The sequence below is a fragment of the Macrotis lagotis genome, chromosome 6 (assembly GCF_037893015.1).
Source record: "Macrotis lagotis isolate mMagLag1 chromosome 6, bilby.v1.9.chrom.fasta, whole genome shotgun sequence".
Lineage (NCBI taxonomy): Eukaryota > Metazoa > Chordata > Mammalia > Peramelemorphia > Peramelidae > Macrotis > Macrotis lagotis.
Window position 1 is genome coordinate 30,159,713 of NC_133663.1, and position 13,751 is coordinate 30,173,463.

A 13,751-nucleotide genomic window follows, 5' to 3' on the forward strand; every position below is an offset into this window, starting at 1 on the left:
GCTGTTTTTTTCTTTAATATTAGCATCTAAAGTATAATTAGTTTTGTTTGTTTTTTTAGGTTTTTGCTGGGCAAATGGGGTTGAGTGGCTTGCCCAAGGCCACTGCTAGGTAATTATTAAGTCTCTGAGGCCGAATTTGAACTCAGGGATTCCTGACTCCAGGGCCAATGCTCTTATCTACTGTGCTATCTAGCCACCGCAAGTGTAATTAGTTTTGCCAATTTATTTCAGAGGTCTTCTGAACTGTCTTTTCTTATGGTAGAGTATCTGTTATATCCATCTGTAATTTGTTTAGCCATTCTCCGATAGGAAGAAACTCCCTTTAATTTCCAGTTTTTGGCTACTACAAGAGTAATTTGTGTATCTGAACATATGGATCTTTAGTTTTGGACTCAATAATAGTATTGCTCCTTCATTGATTATGTATGTAGAATTGAACTTGGGGAATTTTAGAATTTGCTTTCCAGAATGGCAAGGTAGACCATTTGACAGTTCCAGCCACCTATTAACTTTTGGGTTTCTTTCAATCCCCTCCAGCCGTTATCATTTTCTTCTTTTGTACATTTGGCCAATCTGATGAGTGGAAGTAAAAAAGTTGTTTTGATTGCATTTCTCTAATTATGAGGGATTTTAAGCACCCTGCATTCAAAAAATAAGATGCTGTTCTGGTTTTAGACCTTGGTATATGTGGCTCAAGAGTCCCCTGTGCTGCCTGAATCAGATTAACATCTAATTGGCAGATGGTTTTCTTTGTCCAAAGGCAAGCCCAAAGGGATCTTTAACATAGAGGTTAGTGGCCTGGTTTCTATTTCAGTTTGACCCCACTGCTTTCAAATGTTCGCATGTGCCAAGATAAGGAAGACAAACATAAGTGCTTTCTTGGTCCACATGCTTAACCAGTTCCAATTTTTCTAGAGGATGATCTTGGAATACAGCTCTAAAGACAGCTATTAAAGTGGTCCATCAGCAGGAACCAAACACATGAGAAGGGGGAGTCCTCCGAGGTCCACCCAAACAGAATAAAGTCTTAGCTCAGGGCCAGCAAGGACTCAGTAAGGACACTTCCAGTGTAAAATTTAATGTTAAAATAAAGTAACAAAAATAAATCAAACATAAAGATTTATTAAGAAACCTAGGAGTTGAGGCCATTTATAGTAAAGATCACACTGACCAAAGGGAGTCCAGGATATTTACATAAACAAAGGTAAGAAAACATTAAACCTAGGTAGCCTGCTTACAGATAACACCATTGCTTGTCTTTATTGTCTTAAGTTTAATGTTTTTAATCTTATATTTTCAATCAAAAATTGGTTTCTCAGCCACTTAATTAGGATTTGTAAGTCTATTGTTAACCTCTGACCTCAAGATTTGTCTCCATAGCTATAAATCCGAAAGCAGGCTCTTATCTGTGTCAAGCAACCCGACTGCATATGCAAGCTTGCATGTATAACTTTCATCTCAACTGGCTATAAAGACCATCCTGAGGAAGCAAGAACTGGTCTGGTTATCCCACAATAGGAGACAATAGTCTTTTAACAGAATCCTTATTGGTTTCTTAGAACAAAATCTTATGAACAGGTTAGAGAAATGTCAAATTAGTGTAACCCAGTTGGTTGTGTTCACAATTTTCTTAGGTTAAAAATGAAATGACAAAAAGTTATGTTTTATTCTCTAGGATCTTAGCGAACCCAGGGGTAGATCATATCATTAAAGATATCAACCCCAAGGGGTAGTTAGGTAGATAGAACACCAGCCTTGAAGTCCAAAGAAATTGAGTTAAAATCCAGCCTCAGACACTCAAAATGATTGTCCAACTGTGTGACCTTGGGCAAGTCATTCTAACTCCATTGCCTTAAAGAAATAAAATTAAAAAAATAAAGATACCAACCCTGATGCAAAAATTTGAGGGCATTTTTATTTTTTAGTTTTTTAGTTTTTGCAAGGCAGTGGGGTTAAGTGGCTTGCCCAAGGCCACAAAGCTAGGTAATAAGTGTTTGAGGCCGGATTTGAACTCAGGTACTCCTGACTCCAGGCTCGGTCCTCTATCCACTTCACCACCTAGCTGCCCCTAAGGGCATTTTAAACAGGACAAAGAATTATAAAACAGTGAGGCAGCCAATGAGATTTCATATAGATGAAAATTTTACATTGCAATCCTCTTGTAAATTATGTTTGCTTCAAATTGCTATTGATAAGAATCCCACTTAGACTGGAAAGGAAATGTTAACAACCGTAGGATTGTTCTCCTAATCCGAGATTTCTCTTAACTTGTAGTTCCTTGACCCAGGTAAAGGAACTTCTTGGTGCTCACAAGTCAAGATTCAAATGAAGGAGATAGACAATGACAAATGTCAATCTTGGGATGATAGCCAACTCTACCCTGCTTCCCTGTTTAAAAAGTTTTAACATTGCTTTTTAAATACTCAAATTCTTCCCACCCCTCTCCCTATTTGATAATAGATTAAAAATGTAGTTAAAGTAGAAAATGAAGTATGCTTCAGTCTACTGAGACATCATTAGCTCTGTCCTTGGGGATGGACCAGCTTCTTTATTCTGAATCCTTCGGAGTTGTCTTGGGTCACAGCATTGTTGACAAAAGGTAAATCCATCAGTTGGATTGTCAGTATTGCTGTTATTTTGTAAATTGTACATTTCCCACTGCGTTAGCACATGTAAGTCTTGCCAGGTTTTGAGAGCATCCTGCTCCTAATCTCTTTTTTAGATTTTTCAAGGCAGTGGGGTTAAGTGACTTGCCCAAGGCCACACAGCTAAGTGATTATTGTCTCAGGTCAGATTTGAAGTGGGGTACTCCTGACTCCAGGGCCAGTGCTCTATCCACTGCGCCACCTAGCCGCCCCCCTGCTCCTTATTTCTTATAGCAGAATAGCATTCCTTCATAATCACATGCCACAGGGGGGCCGCTAGGTGGTGCAGTGGATAAAGCATTGGCCCTGGAGTCAGGAGTACCCCACTTCAAATCCAAACTCAGACACTTAATAATGACCTAGCTGTGTGGCCTTGGGCAAGCCACTTGACCCCATTTGCCTTGTAAAAACAAAAAAAAATGATCACGTCACAATTTGTTCAGCCATTCCCCAACTGGTGATCATCCCCTCAATTTCCAGTTCTTTGCTCTTGATATAATCAGTTATAAGAATAGTTCAAATATAAACATCCCCCACCACACACATAATACAGGAGAACCCCTGAGGGATTTCCTAACCTGAGAGCAACCAACCCTTTCACTTCACTTGGAGGTAATTTGTTTTGACTTTTGCTAGACAATGAGGTTATTAAGTGACTTGCCCAAGGTCACACAACCAGGTAATTATTGTCTGGTCCCTGACTCCAGGGCCAGTACTCTATCCACTGCCACTTAAGCTGCCTTTCACCTGGAGGTAATTTCATCTAGATGAGTCTGCTGCTGTGAAATACGAAGATTCTCTCTGCCTAGCCCCCAGTCCAGTTGTCATAGGACTTCCCTATGACCTCTGATAATTATTAGTTGCCAACTCTGGGAGGTAGGTGCTATTCCTATTTTGCAGTTGAGAAAACTGAAGCAACTAGGCTTAAGAGACTTGCCCAGCCTCCCAGTAGGTGCCTAAAATAAGTTCCAATACTGACCTTCCTTCAGTGAATTTTCTCAAAGCTACTACGGGGTTCGGAAGTTTGGGGACTAGCCTTCAGGTTCTTCTCCTTCCCCATCCTTTCACCAAGGACTCCCCAACTTGGTTTCTTTTTCCCTTCAAAGTCTAAGGAGGGACATCTTAGCAGTAGCCTTTCCTGCTCCTTTGAAAAAACCAACACCTTCCCAAGAACTTGAGTTGTAATTTTATTTAATTATTATTTATTTTAATGAATAACTTCATTACTCCTTAGTGAAGTAAAGAGGTTCCTCTGCTGTACCATTCTTCAGAACAAGTGACCCCCTAAAGATGGGCCCATTTCCCATCTGGAAAAACAGTTCACTCCCATGTCCTGAATTGGCTGAGAAGTCAAAAGGCCCATCCCAAGTTAAAAACTACCCACTGGGGTCCCCATTCCTTATCAAACCTCCCCTTCCCTATGATTTGGTGACCAGCCCCTTGGGCTCTTCTGCCTTTATTTGGATGTATAACCTAGACTGGTGGAGTTTATTCATTAATTCACCCAACACTCATTTACTACAATCCTCACAGCTGTAAGTGCCCCCTCTGTCCAAATAATTATCTTCGTGTTACTGCATACACCAATAGGTCTAGAATCCCCATAGAATATAAATTCCTGGAAGACCTTTGGCATTTTTCTCTTGAAAATCTTGTTGGGGCAGCTAGGTAGTGCAGTGGTCAGAGCACCAGCCCTGGTCAGGAAAACCCAAGTTCAAATCCAGCCTCAGACAATTACCTAGCTGTGTGGCTTTGGGCAAGCCACTTAACCCCATTTACCTTGCAAAAAAAAAGTGGTGTCCTAGAACCCGCCCAACAGTGATGCTTCCCATGAAAAATGAGTATTCTGGTTGGCCTTTATCCCGCTCAATGGCCTAGGACCCTTCACCTCCTCCCTACCATCCACCCTCCCATGGCTTTTCTCGGTTCTCCAGTTCTCTGTCAAGGCCCCAGACCATAACCCCATAGGGTCTGCCAGTTGGCCCAACCTTCCCCACTGTGGGGGGGGGGGAGATGAGGGACACCCTACACAAAGGATTCCCCCAACGATTTGAGAGCACTTCTAGGGTTCAGCCCCCACAGTCCACTGCACTAGGAGGTTGACAGCCAAACTTTTGGGCCACTGGGCATCCTCATACATGGTGTGGGGGGGCCCTAAATGGCTACTCTCTCTGGATACCCTCCTGCCCAATGCAAGTAACCACACTGGCCAGATTAGGAATGAGAACGGTCATCTTGACAGCTGGCATCTCCCACTTAGTATGGCAACTCTGGTTGCCAGTTGCCCCTGCTGCTTAGCCAGTGGGGGAGGTAAATTGGGGATGGGGGTGTGGCACCTGGTCCCAGGATGCTTAGCTTTCTATTGGCCTTTCTGAAACAACTCTATTCAGATCTCCATCCTGCTCAGGAACTTTAATGACTGCAATTTAAATCATGTTGGGAGTGACATGATTGATGTAAAGTCTTTTACATAGTCACTTTACAAAGCACCATGTCAATGTAAACTGTTTATGGCTTGGCCTATAAAGTCCTGGAAGGGCTTTTGATCAGGTAGCTTTTGTCATTTCCCTACTTCTATATCTGTATAAATGACATGCAAGTAACATACCCTGAAAGCAGTAACGTCTCAACTATATTTTAAAAGTTTAATCCTCTTTAGAGGCTACATCAGATCACCTTGCCTTACTGACTGGCCCCTGTGCTAGGCCTAGAACAATTCTCAGGATGTAAGACCACCCTCCCAGGAAGAGACTCGAGAATCCAAGAAGTTACAAAATTCCTATGTATAGTCCATTGTGGATTTTTTTCATTTTCCAAATGGTATAAGAATGCAGTTATCTTTCCAGTTTCTTTGTGACCATCATGGGGTGATCTCCATTACCCATAGATTTTGTTTGACAAGTCCCAGAGAATAAAACAATGTCTGATCTATGTTTTATGTTTTAAATGCTGTTTTTTAAGGTTCCTGCGATGTTAGGATTCACAATACTAATTTATAACATGCATTGCAAAACATCTCAGATGAGCTGATAAAGATGAAATGATCTAAAACCTGTATTGGCCTGGAGATATTTTAATGAACAACTTTCTTCAGGAGCAATGTGACAATATGCTTTTTAAAAAATTCATCATGGAGGTCCTAAGTAATACAGAAAATTTGTAAGTAGTATTTGTGATTGTCATTAAATATAATAAATGTAATAAGCCTAGCTTTTTTTTTTTTGGTAAGGCACTGGGGTTAAGTGATTTGTCTTAAGGTCACATAGCTAGGTCGTTATTAAATGTATGAGGTAGGATTTGAACTCAGGTCCTCTTGGCTCCAGGGCACCAAACTTAGCATTTTTAAGGTTTTATTGAAAGTTCTACAATGTAAATCAAATAAGTTACTAAGTCAGTGAAAATTCAAGATTTTCAGTTTGAATTATGTGTTCATTTGTAGAAAAATTATTCATTTTAGATTTCTTGCCTTCCCCATGGATGGGGTAGGAGCAGGAGAGAGAAAATTCAGAAATAAAAATTATAATTTGAAAATAAAGAACAATGCAAAATGAAAAGATGAAGTTTATTTTTAACTCGAGAAGAGCTTCAGAGAAATATAAGAAAATTTATATGAATTGGTGCAAAATACATATGCCTAATGACTTCACTGTATATGCAAAACTATGACAACTGGAAATTAATGCTATCTTTATAATGGTAGCATTTATTTAGCCAAGTACTCAGCTACCTATCAATATGGGACACATCATATTGTTGCTGATTTTAATTTTATTTAACTCATTTTTTTCTGCTCTTTTTACTTTTGTTAGGAGTGATGGTGATGGAGGGAGTAGGGATCTATTGGCAATTGAAAGTGCTGTAACAAAAGGGAATAATTTTTCTGGAAGGTTTTTTCGGATAGGTTGACTGAAGGCAGTGTGGTTCCCCGCCCCGCACCCCCACCCCCCCTTCATTCGGAGGTATCCAAATAGAAGCTAGAAGTCTCATCAGGGGTATTTAAGGAAGGGATGTCCAGCCAAGTAGGTGACCTAAGTCCTCCCAGTCTTTATCGACAATGAGCTGCTCCAAATCCTCTACTGCTATGCAAACACTCTGGCACTGAGGCTTCTTTGAAAGTCAGCCAGCTAAACAGAAAAGGGAAGTTGAAACCTTGGCCATAGGTAGAAGAGACTGAGACTGCCTTCCTACTGGAAACTTGAGCAGTAACAATTATGGACCTCTGCATTGATTAAATGGTCACTGGGTGGCACCAGCATCCCTGAGGGGAAGATTCCCATCCTCTGTTGAGGTCCACAAAGATCCTAAGTTGGGAAGGGGCACACCTGGCATGTCTTTCAGACATACCTCCTAGCAATATGATTACCCAGCTCCATCCTGAGTTAAGGACCTTGGTAGACTAACCAGAAGCAGTTTTTTCAGTTCCCACCATCTCATAGTGAAATTATGTAAGATTCCCACCCACCCCACCTTGCATAATCATCAAGCTTAGAGAGATTTTAACAAATCTATATGTTAACCTAATTCTGTTGTTTCTTGAAAACAAACTCCAGAGGCTAAAGTTTGTCCACGGTTAACACACAGTTAATTTTTTTTAAGGTCAAATTCATAAAGGCCATCCAATTCTACAGTGCCTCCCCCTAACCCACAAGAGGATTTAGAACCATTTCTTGTTCATACACTTAGTTAAATGTTTGAGGCAATATTCAAACCAGGTTTTCCTGACCAGGTCTAACTCCCACACCTCACGTGATTCCACTCAAACATACTGTGCCCCTCTTATCCCAAGGTCCCTCCTGACTGATGTTCTGTGTTTGCTTGATATGTTTAATTGTTCATTCTTTTTAACTTGCCTATGTCTTGTTGAAGCCCCATGCTACTCAGTAAACTACTGTAAGTAAGAAAAATCAGCAGACTTGCATTACATTCAGATAGGGTTATTATCAAAGGGAACTAGCAAAGGTTAAAGCTTTATTAGTACTACACATTGCTAGCATTTAAGCATTTCACAAATGTTATCTCACAACTACTTTGGAAAGTAGGTGCTATTATTCACATTTTTTTATAGATATAGAAACAGAAGGGAAAATGAGAATTGTTTTCTTTTTTTAGCAGTAAAAAGGTTACTGTGAGCCCTTTATATTGTATAATTGTCTCTGGTAAAATCAGGACTGTTCTTTTCTATTCCAAATACATTGTGTTTTGGGTACATGCATGCCAACAGAGTACTTTTAATGGTTCCTGGAAGACCGAGATTCTCAGGGTAACCTGGGATAGCTGACAATGAATCAAAAAGTAACTTGGAGGCAACTCTGCATCCAAGGCAGCTAGATGATGCAGGCACCAGCCCTGGAAGACCTGAGTTCAAGTCTAGCCTCAGACACTTAATACTTAACTGTGTGACTTTGGGCAAGTCACTAAAACCCCATTGCCTTGCAACCCCCTCCCCCCAAAAAATACTCTGTCTCCATCCATGCAAACCAGAGCTTGGAGTGTTGGGCTGTCCATTAGACATCCACTTTTATATTTGGAGAGTAGGTGCCCAATAACTATTTGCTGGTTAATTATTCAGTAATGTCATTATTCTTTTCCCTTGTGTTTTTATTATGGATTTGGAGCAAAGATAACTAAAAATGTCTTCTTTCCCAGAAAAAAAAAGATAAAATCTCTTCAAATCCTCTGTCTCTCTCCTCTCCCCCCACCACCTCTCATTCTCTCATTCTCTCTCTCCTCTACCCCCCTCCTCCTATCTTTCTTTTTTACATATTCTTTCTTTCTTTCTTTTTTTTTTTGGCAAGGCAATAGGGTTAAGTGGCTTGCCCAAGGCCACACAGCTAGGTAATTATTAAATGTCTGAGACCGGATTTGAACTCAGGTCCTCCTGACTCCAGGGCCAGTGCTCTATCCACTGCGCCACCTAGCCACACCCACATATTCTTTCACACACACACACATACACATTTTTTTCATTGACATCATTTATCAGTAATAGAGTTTCAGAAGCATCGCTGATGCACTATGTTGGCTCCAACCTCTTTATATTCTCCAGTAGTGATCCACATATCCTGAAAGGCCGATAAAGAAGCAAGGATGGAACCTCCCATCCACACTGATGTTTTCCTTTCTGGTGGGGCACAAACCCTCACAGAAGTGTTAGCAGGCACCATGAGGGCCAATTCTTTTACTAGTCTCTTGTCGAAACCAGGGAAACAGGTTGATCCCCCAGCCAGGACAATGTTGGAGAAGAAGGTGCTCCTTAAATCTGTGTCACACTTCATGATGCTGTTGAAACAGAGTTTGTCAATCCCAGGAGCCTCCAGATTCATGTGCCCTGGGAAAAAAAGGCTTTCTGGGCATCGGAACAACTCATCGTGGAGTTTGATGGTCTTCCCATCAGGCAGTTTGTAAGTTTTCTCCAACGTGACGGGATTCTTGGTCACTTCCTCTTGAAAGTTGGTAGCCACATAACAACAGTTCTCTTTGATGTTGTTGACCACCAATTTGTCTGATGGGCTGAGCAGCAAGATGTCATGGTTTTGGAGAAGTTTAATAAGACACTCGGTGAGATCTCGGCCAGCCAGGTCCAGCCGAAGGACACCATGAGGAAGACAGTAGCCATCAAAGATGGGCACACACTGGGTGACACCAGCCCCTGAATCCAACACATACCCGGTTGTATAGCCCGAGGCAAAGAGGGCCAGGACAGGTTGGATAGAGACATAAAGAGCAGGTACCTCAAAACTCTCAAAAAATAACTCTGTCATCTTTTCCCTGTTAGCCAGAGGATTGAGCGCTGGCTCTGTGATCATGACTGGACTCTCATTGGCCAGCTTTTTCAAGTTACGTTCATAAACGTTTTTCCACATGGCCTCCATATCTGCCCAGGAAGTGACAAGACCTCGCTCCACTGGATAGCTGCAGAGAGTATGGTAGAATCAAGAGGGGCCCTTTGGTTTTCATTTCCCCTCCTTCCACCCCTGAAGAGTTCACCTTGCCCCAGGAACACAAAACCAACTTGAAGGCACTAGGATCCCATGCAGGGATCGCCATGTCTCCTCAAGGACCTCTTTTGCCAGCAGCCAGTGTCCCTGATATCTGTTCTCTTTCTTTGGCCCTTCCCATCTTCTTCCTTCTTATTTTTCTCAGCTTCTGGATTTTTCTCTCTCTTTAAAAGGGATAGTAGTGAAGTAGAAAGAGTATTTCATCACTTGGACATGAGACTATCACTTACTATCATCTATGTGACCTTAGGCAAGGAGAAGAAGAAATCCTTTATAAGAGAAATAGTTACATTGCTAACTACCGTGTTTAGTAGTTACTGTAAATTGTAAAGTGTTGACAGAAACGGTTTGCAATTATCATCTCGTTTGTCAGTACTAGGAGGAGCTAGAATTTATATAGCACTTTATGAATATTTGGTTGTCACAATAATCCTGGATGGTAATAGTCCCTATTTTATAGATGAGGAAACAGGCACAGAGGTTTAGTGACTTGGGCTGCTCCCAAATATTTATAAAGTCCTTCCCCACCAATCTCACTGAACTTGTATGAGACTCAGTTCAGGAACCTCCCTATAGAGCAGAGACTATTTTTGTGTTTCCAGCCCTTAGCCCAAGGTCTGACTTGCAGTAATCACTTAGAAATAAATGTTCCCGCTTGTCCAGAGTCACACAGACAGCAAACTACAAGTCTGGGAATCAATTCAGTGCCATTCAACCAATTAAGCGTCTATCTTATCCAAGTACCAATACCAGACCCTGAGGAATAGATGAGTAAAAATGAAGGGCATCACAGCAGCTTGGAAGAGGAAGTGACTATAGATGCTAGTGATAGAGCAGTTCCGCAGATGAGAGCACTAGACCTGGAGTCAGGCAGGCCCGAGTTCAAATTTGACCTCAGTCATTTATTAGCTGTGTGACACTGGATAAATCATTTAACTCTTAGCCTCTGTTTCCTCATTTGTAAAATAAACTGAAGAAGGAAATGACAAACCACTCCAGTATCTTGGCCAAGGGCAAAAAAAGAGTTCGTTACTGAAACGACTCAATAACAACAAAGATGCTAGTGATGTTATCAAGACAAAATCCACAGGCCTTGGTATGTGATGTGATTGGCACAGGGAAGACCCCAGAAAGACTCCAAGGCGATGTACCTGGAAGACATGCTGAATTTGAGATGTTGATGGGGGGATTTAGGAGAAGTCTCCATTGGGGAGGTGGACCTGGAGGTCCTGTGAGGGCTGAATTTAAAACTTTGAGAAACACCTCTGCATAGTAGAAATGATATTTGAACCCATGGAAATCAATGAGATATACGATGAGTATAGAACAAGATGGGACCAGAAAAGAACATTGGGGAACATCTACAGTGTAAGGGGGCAAAAGATGGATGATCAAGCCAAGGAGACCAAAGAAAGATTCACTAAACATGTAAGTAGTCGTGGAAGTCAAAGGAAAGAAAATTCTATGTTCCTCCCCCTGCCCTCACCCCCGCTCTCTGAGAAGTCAAGTCATATGGTGTCAATTATACATGTGATAACTTATGAGCTGGTGGGGTGACGAAGGCAGAAGCCTGCCGCTGCAATGTGTTGAGGAGGGATAGGTTTACTGGTGTTAGGAAGTGGGCAGTGGAAGATTGTAGGCATGTAAGACAATAGGTTAAGGGGAATTGGACCGAGATTTCCTGATTGCAGGTCCAATAAGAACTATTTGCCTACAGTTTCATTATTTGCAAAGTGAATCATGATTAGGATCAGGAGGAAAACTCGGAGCCCCTGCATCTACTGATGAAGAAACTGAGGCTTGGAGGAATTAAATAATGTATTTAGGGGCACATAGATAATAACTAGCTGAGACACAATCTGAACTTGGGTCTTTCTGATTCTAAGTACTGTGCTTTACATGCTGCCTCACCAAACTGCCTAATCTGTAGTGCCTATAAGATGTGTATAAAGTTGTTTTATATAAGATTGTATTTTATCCCCAATCAGAAAGCAGTGTCCAAGAAGGACCTGGGTTCAGATGTGGCCTGAGATACTGTGTGACCCTGGACAAGTCACTTAACCTTGTTTATCTCAGTTTCCTCATCTGTAAAATGAACTAGAGAAGAAAATGGCAAAACACTCCAGTATCTGTGCCAAGAGAACACCAAATGGGGGTCACAAAGAGTTGAGTACTACTAAACATCAATAATTTCCTATCTGTTTATTAAATGTGACAAGAACAACAGGAACAGGGACATACTACTGCCATGTTGGTGGAACTGTGAATTGATCTAGCTATTCTAGAAAGCAAAATACTACGCATACCCTTTAATTCAGCAAAATCCCTACTAGATCTATATCCGAAAGGGATCAAACAAAGAGGGAAAGGATGCATATGTACAGCTCTTTTTATGAAGGTAAACAACTGGTGACTGAAGAGGGACCAAATCAACTGGGGGATGGCTGAACAAATTATGATATATAATGTTCCATAATAAAGAGAGGGATTCAGAAAAACTGAGAAAGACTTGTATGAACTGATGCAGATCAAAGTGAAGAAACATATGAGACCAATTTTGATAAAAAAAATTTTGGAAGACTTAAAGAATGCTGATCAATGCAATGGCCAACCTTCTTCCATTTGTTGTTGAAATATGCTAACAACCTTCCGACAAAGAAATGATGTACTCAGGGAAGAGGATGAGACATTTATTTTTGTATACGTTCAATGCAAGAATTTCTTTAACCTAACTATGCTTATTTATTATAAGGGGTTTTTTAAAACCTCTTTTTTCTTTCCCAGGAGGAGAAAATTGTTAATTTAAAAAATAAAATTAATTGTAAATTAATTTAAAATTAATTAACAAAAATTAATTGTAAAAAGAAAATGCTTTATAAAAGGTAAATGCTTTTTAAATGTCGTGGGTTTTTGTTTGTTTCTATACTCCTTTATTTTGCTTAATTCTACTACCTTTATTCTACTTCCCTCCCCCAAAAGGAAAGGAAACAAGTCTCCTTACTACCAGTTCCGATTTTTCTCCTTACCTTTTCTTCCTCCAATTTAAGTCCCTTTGATTCTTTCATAGGCTTATAGGATTTGGAGATAGTTGAAGATAGGAATAGGTAAGTGGGGCAGTGGATTCTGTTGGGGCTGACACCAGAAATATTCATCTTCCTGAATTCAAATCTGATCTTAGCTGCTAGCTGTGTGATTGTCTGAGTTCCTCATTTATAAAATGAGCTGTAGAAGGAAATGGCAAACTGTTTCAGTAACTGTCTAGGGAGAGTCAAGACACAACTGAACAACCTCAAAAGATCAGGGCTGCTCCTTCTATGTCCGAGCAGACTGAGGTCTAGAGAGGTCCACCAGGTCAAAGTCCCTGGGTAGTGAGAGCAAGGATGGAATCTGACCTTAGATCACCTGCTGATACTTGGATTTGAAATCCAGTTTCCTTTCCATATTTTGCTGAGGTCTTTTTATTCTCTCCCTTCTATCTTCAATTATCTTTTCTTCTTTTTTACATCTGGGCCCCCTCCCCCAGAAACAGGAAAAGGCATTTTTACCTGATGGAGAGGGCGCATCTCCTAGCCTGGGCCTCCTCACCCATATACAGTTCCTTCTGGAAGTTTTCTGAGGCCCCCACTTTGACCTTGTTTCGGCCTATTATGTTGGCATAGATGAACTGGGGTTCCTTGCTCCCAGCCAAGCCCGCTTTCAGCACGGCAGAACCATTGTCTATGACCACAGCAGTGGGGTAGATGTTCATCCTATTGGTGCCAACACCTTCCTTGTCAATGGGGGAGCCACTCACAAGCTCCCCAGCCCTACCAGCATTTTTTGGTGCCAGTCAACTCTTCCCTCACTGTTCCCTTTAAGGTCTACCCACTGGACCAAGGCCTCCTAAAGTTTGTGTAACAATGCACCCATTGTGAAGTCACTTGGAGCAACTGACTAAAGCCCTTCCAACCTTCCTGTGGATGTAACCTGAACACTGAATGCAAATAAACTGGGACAAAATCAAACAATTCTAAGCATTGTCTTTAAAAAATTAAAATTCATTGTATTATTTTGCCCTATTTATTTATTTCACATGATTTTCCCTTGAATTCTTAGAACTTTGACACAT

At 41.0% G+C, this 13,751-nt stretch overlaps 1 protein-coding gene across 1 annotated transcript; it reads right to left on the bottom strand.

Moving 5' to 3' along the window:
• Positions 1-8,591: 8,591 nt before the first annotated feature.
• ACTRT3 (actin related protein T3) lies at positions 8,592-13,516 on the bottom strand. The gene is made up of 2 exons (XM_074190871.1): positions 13,189-13,516; positions 8,592-9,557 (listed from the first exon to the last, which is right to left on the bottom strand). Exons 1-2 carry the CDS (start codon positions 13,389-13,391, stop codon positions 8,639-8,641), a joined length of 1,122 nt encoding a protein of 373 aa, XP_074046972.1. The 5' UTR covers positions 13,392-13,516; the 3' UTR covers positions 8,592-8,638.
• Between the last annotated feature and the right edge of the window lie 235 nt (positions 13,517-13,751).

Bases quoted from the DNA above. Each gene is read 5' to 3' on its own strand.
- ACTRT3 (XM_074190871.1), bottom strand. From the start codon at position 13,391: ATGAACATCTACCCCACTGCTGTGGTCATAGACAATGGTTCTGCCGTG. The intron at 9,558-13,188 runs GTAAAAATGCCT...TACTCTCTGCAG, and splicing joins AGATGCGCCCTCTCCATCAG to CTATCCAGTGGAGCGAGGTC.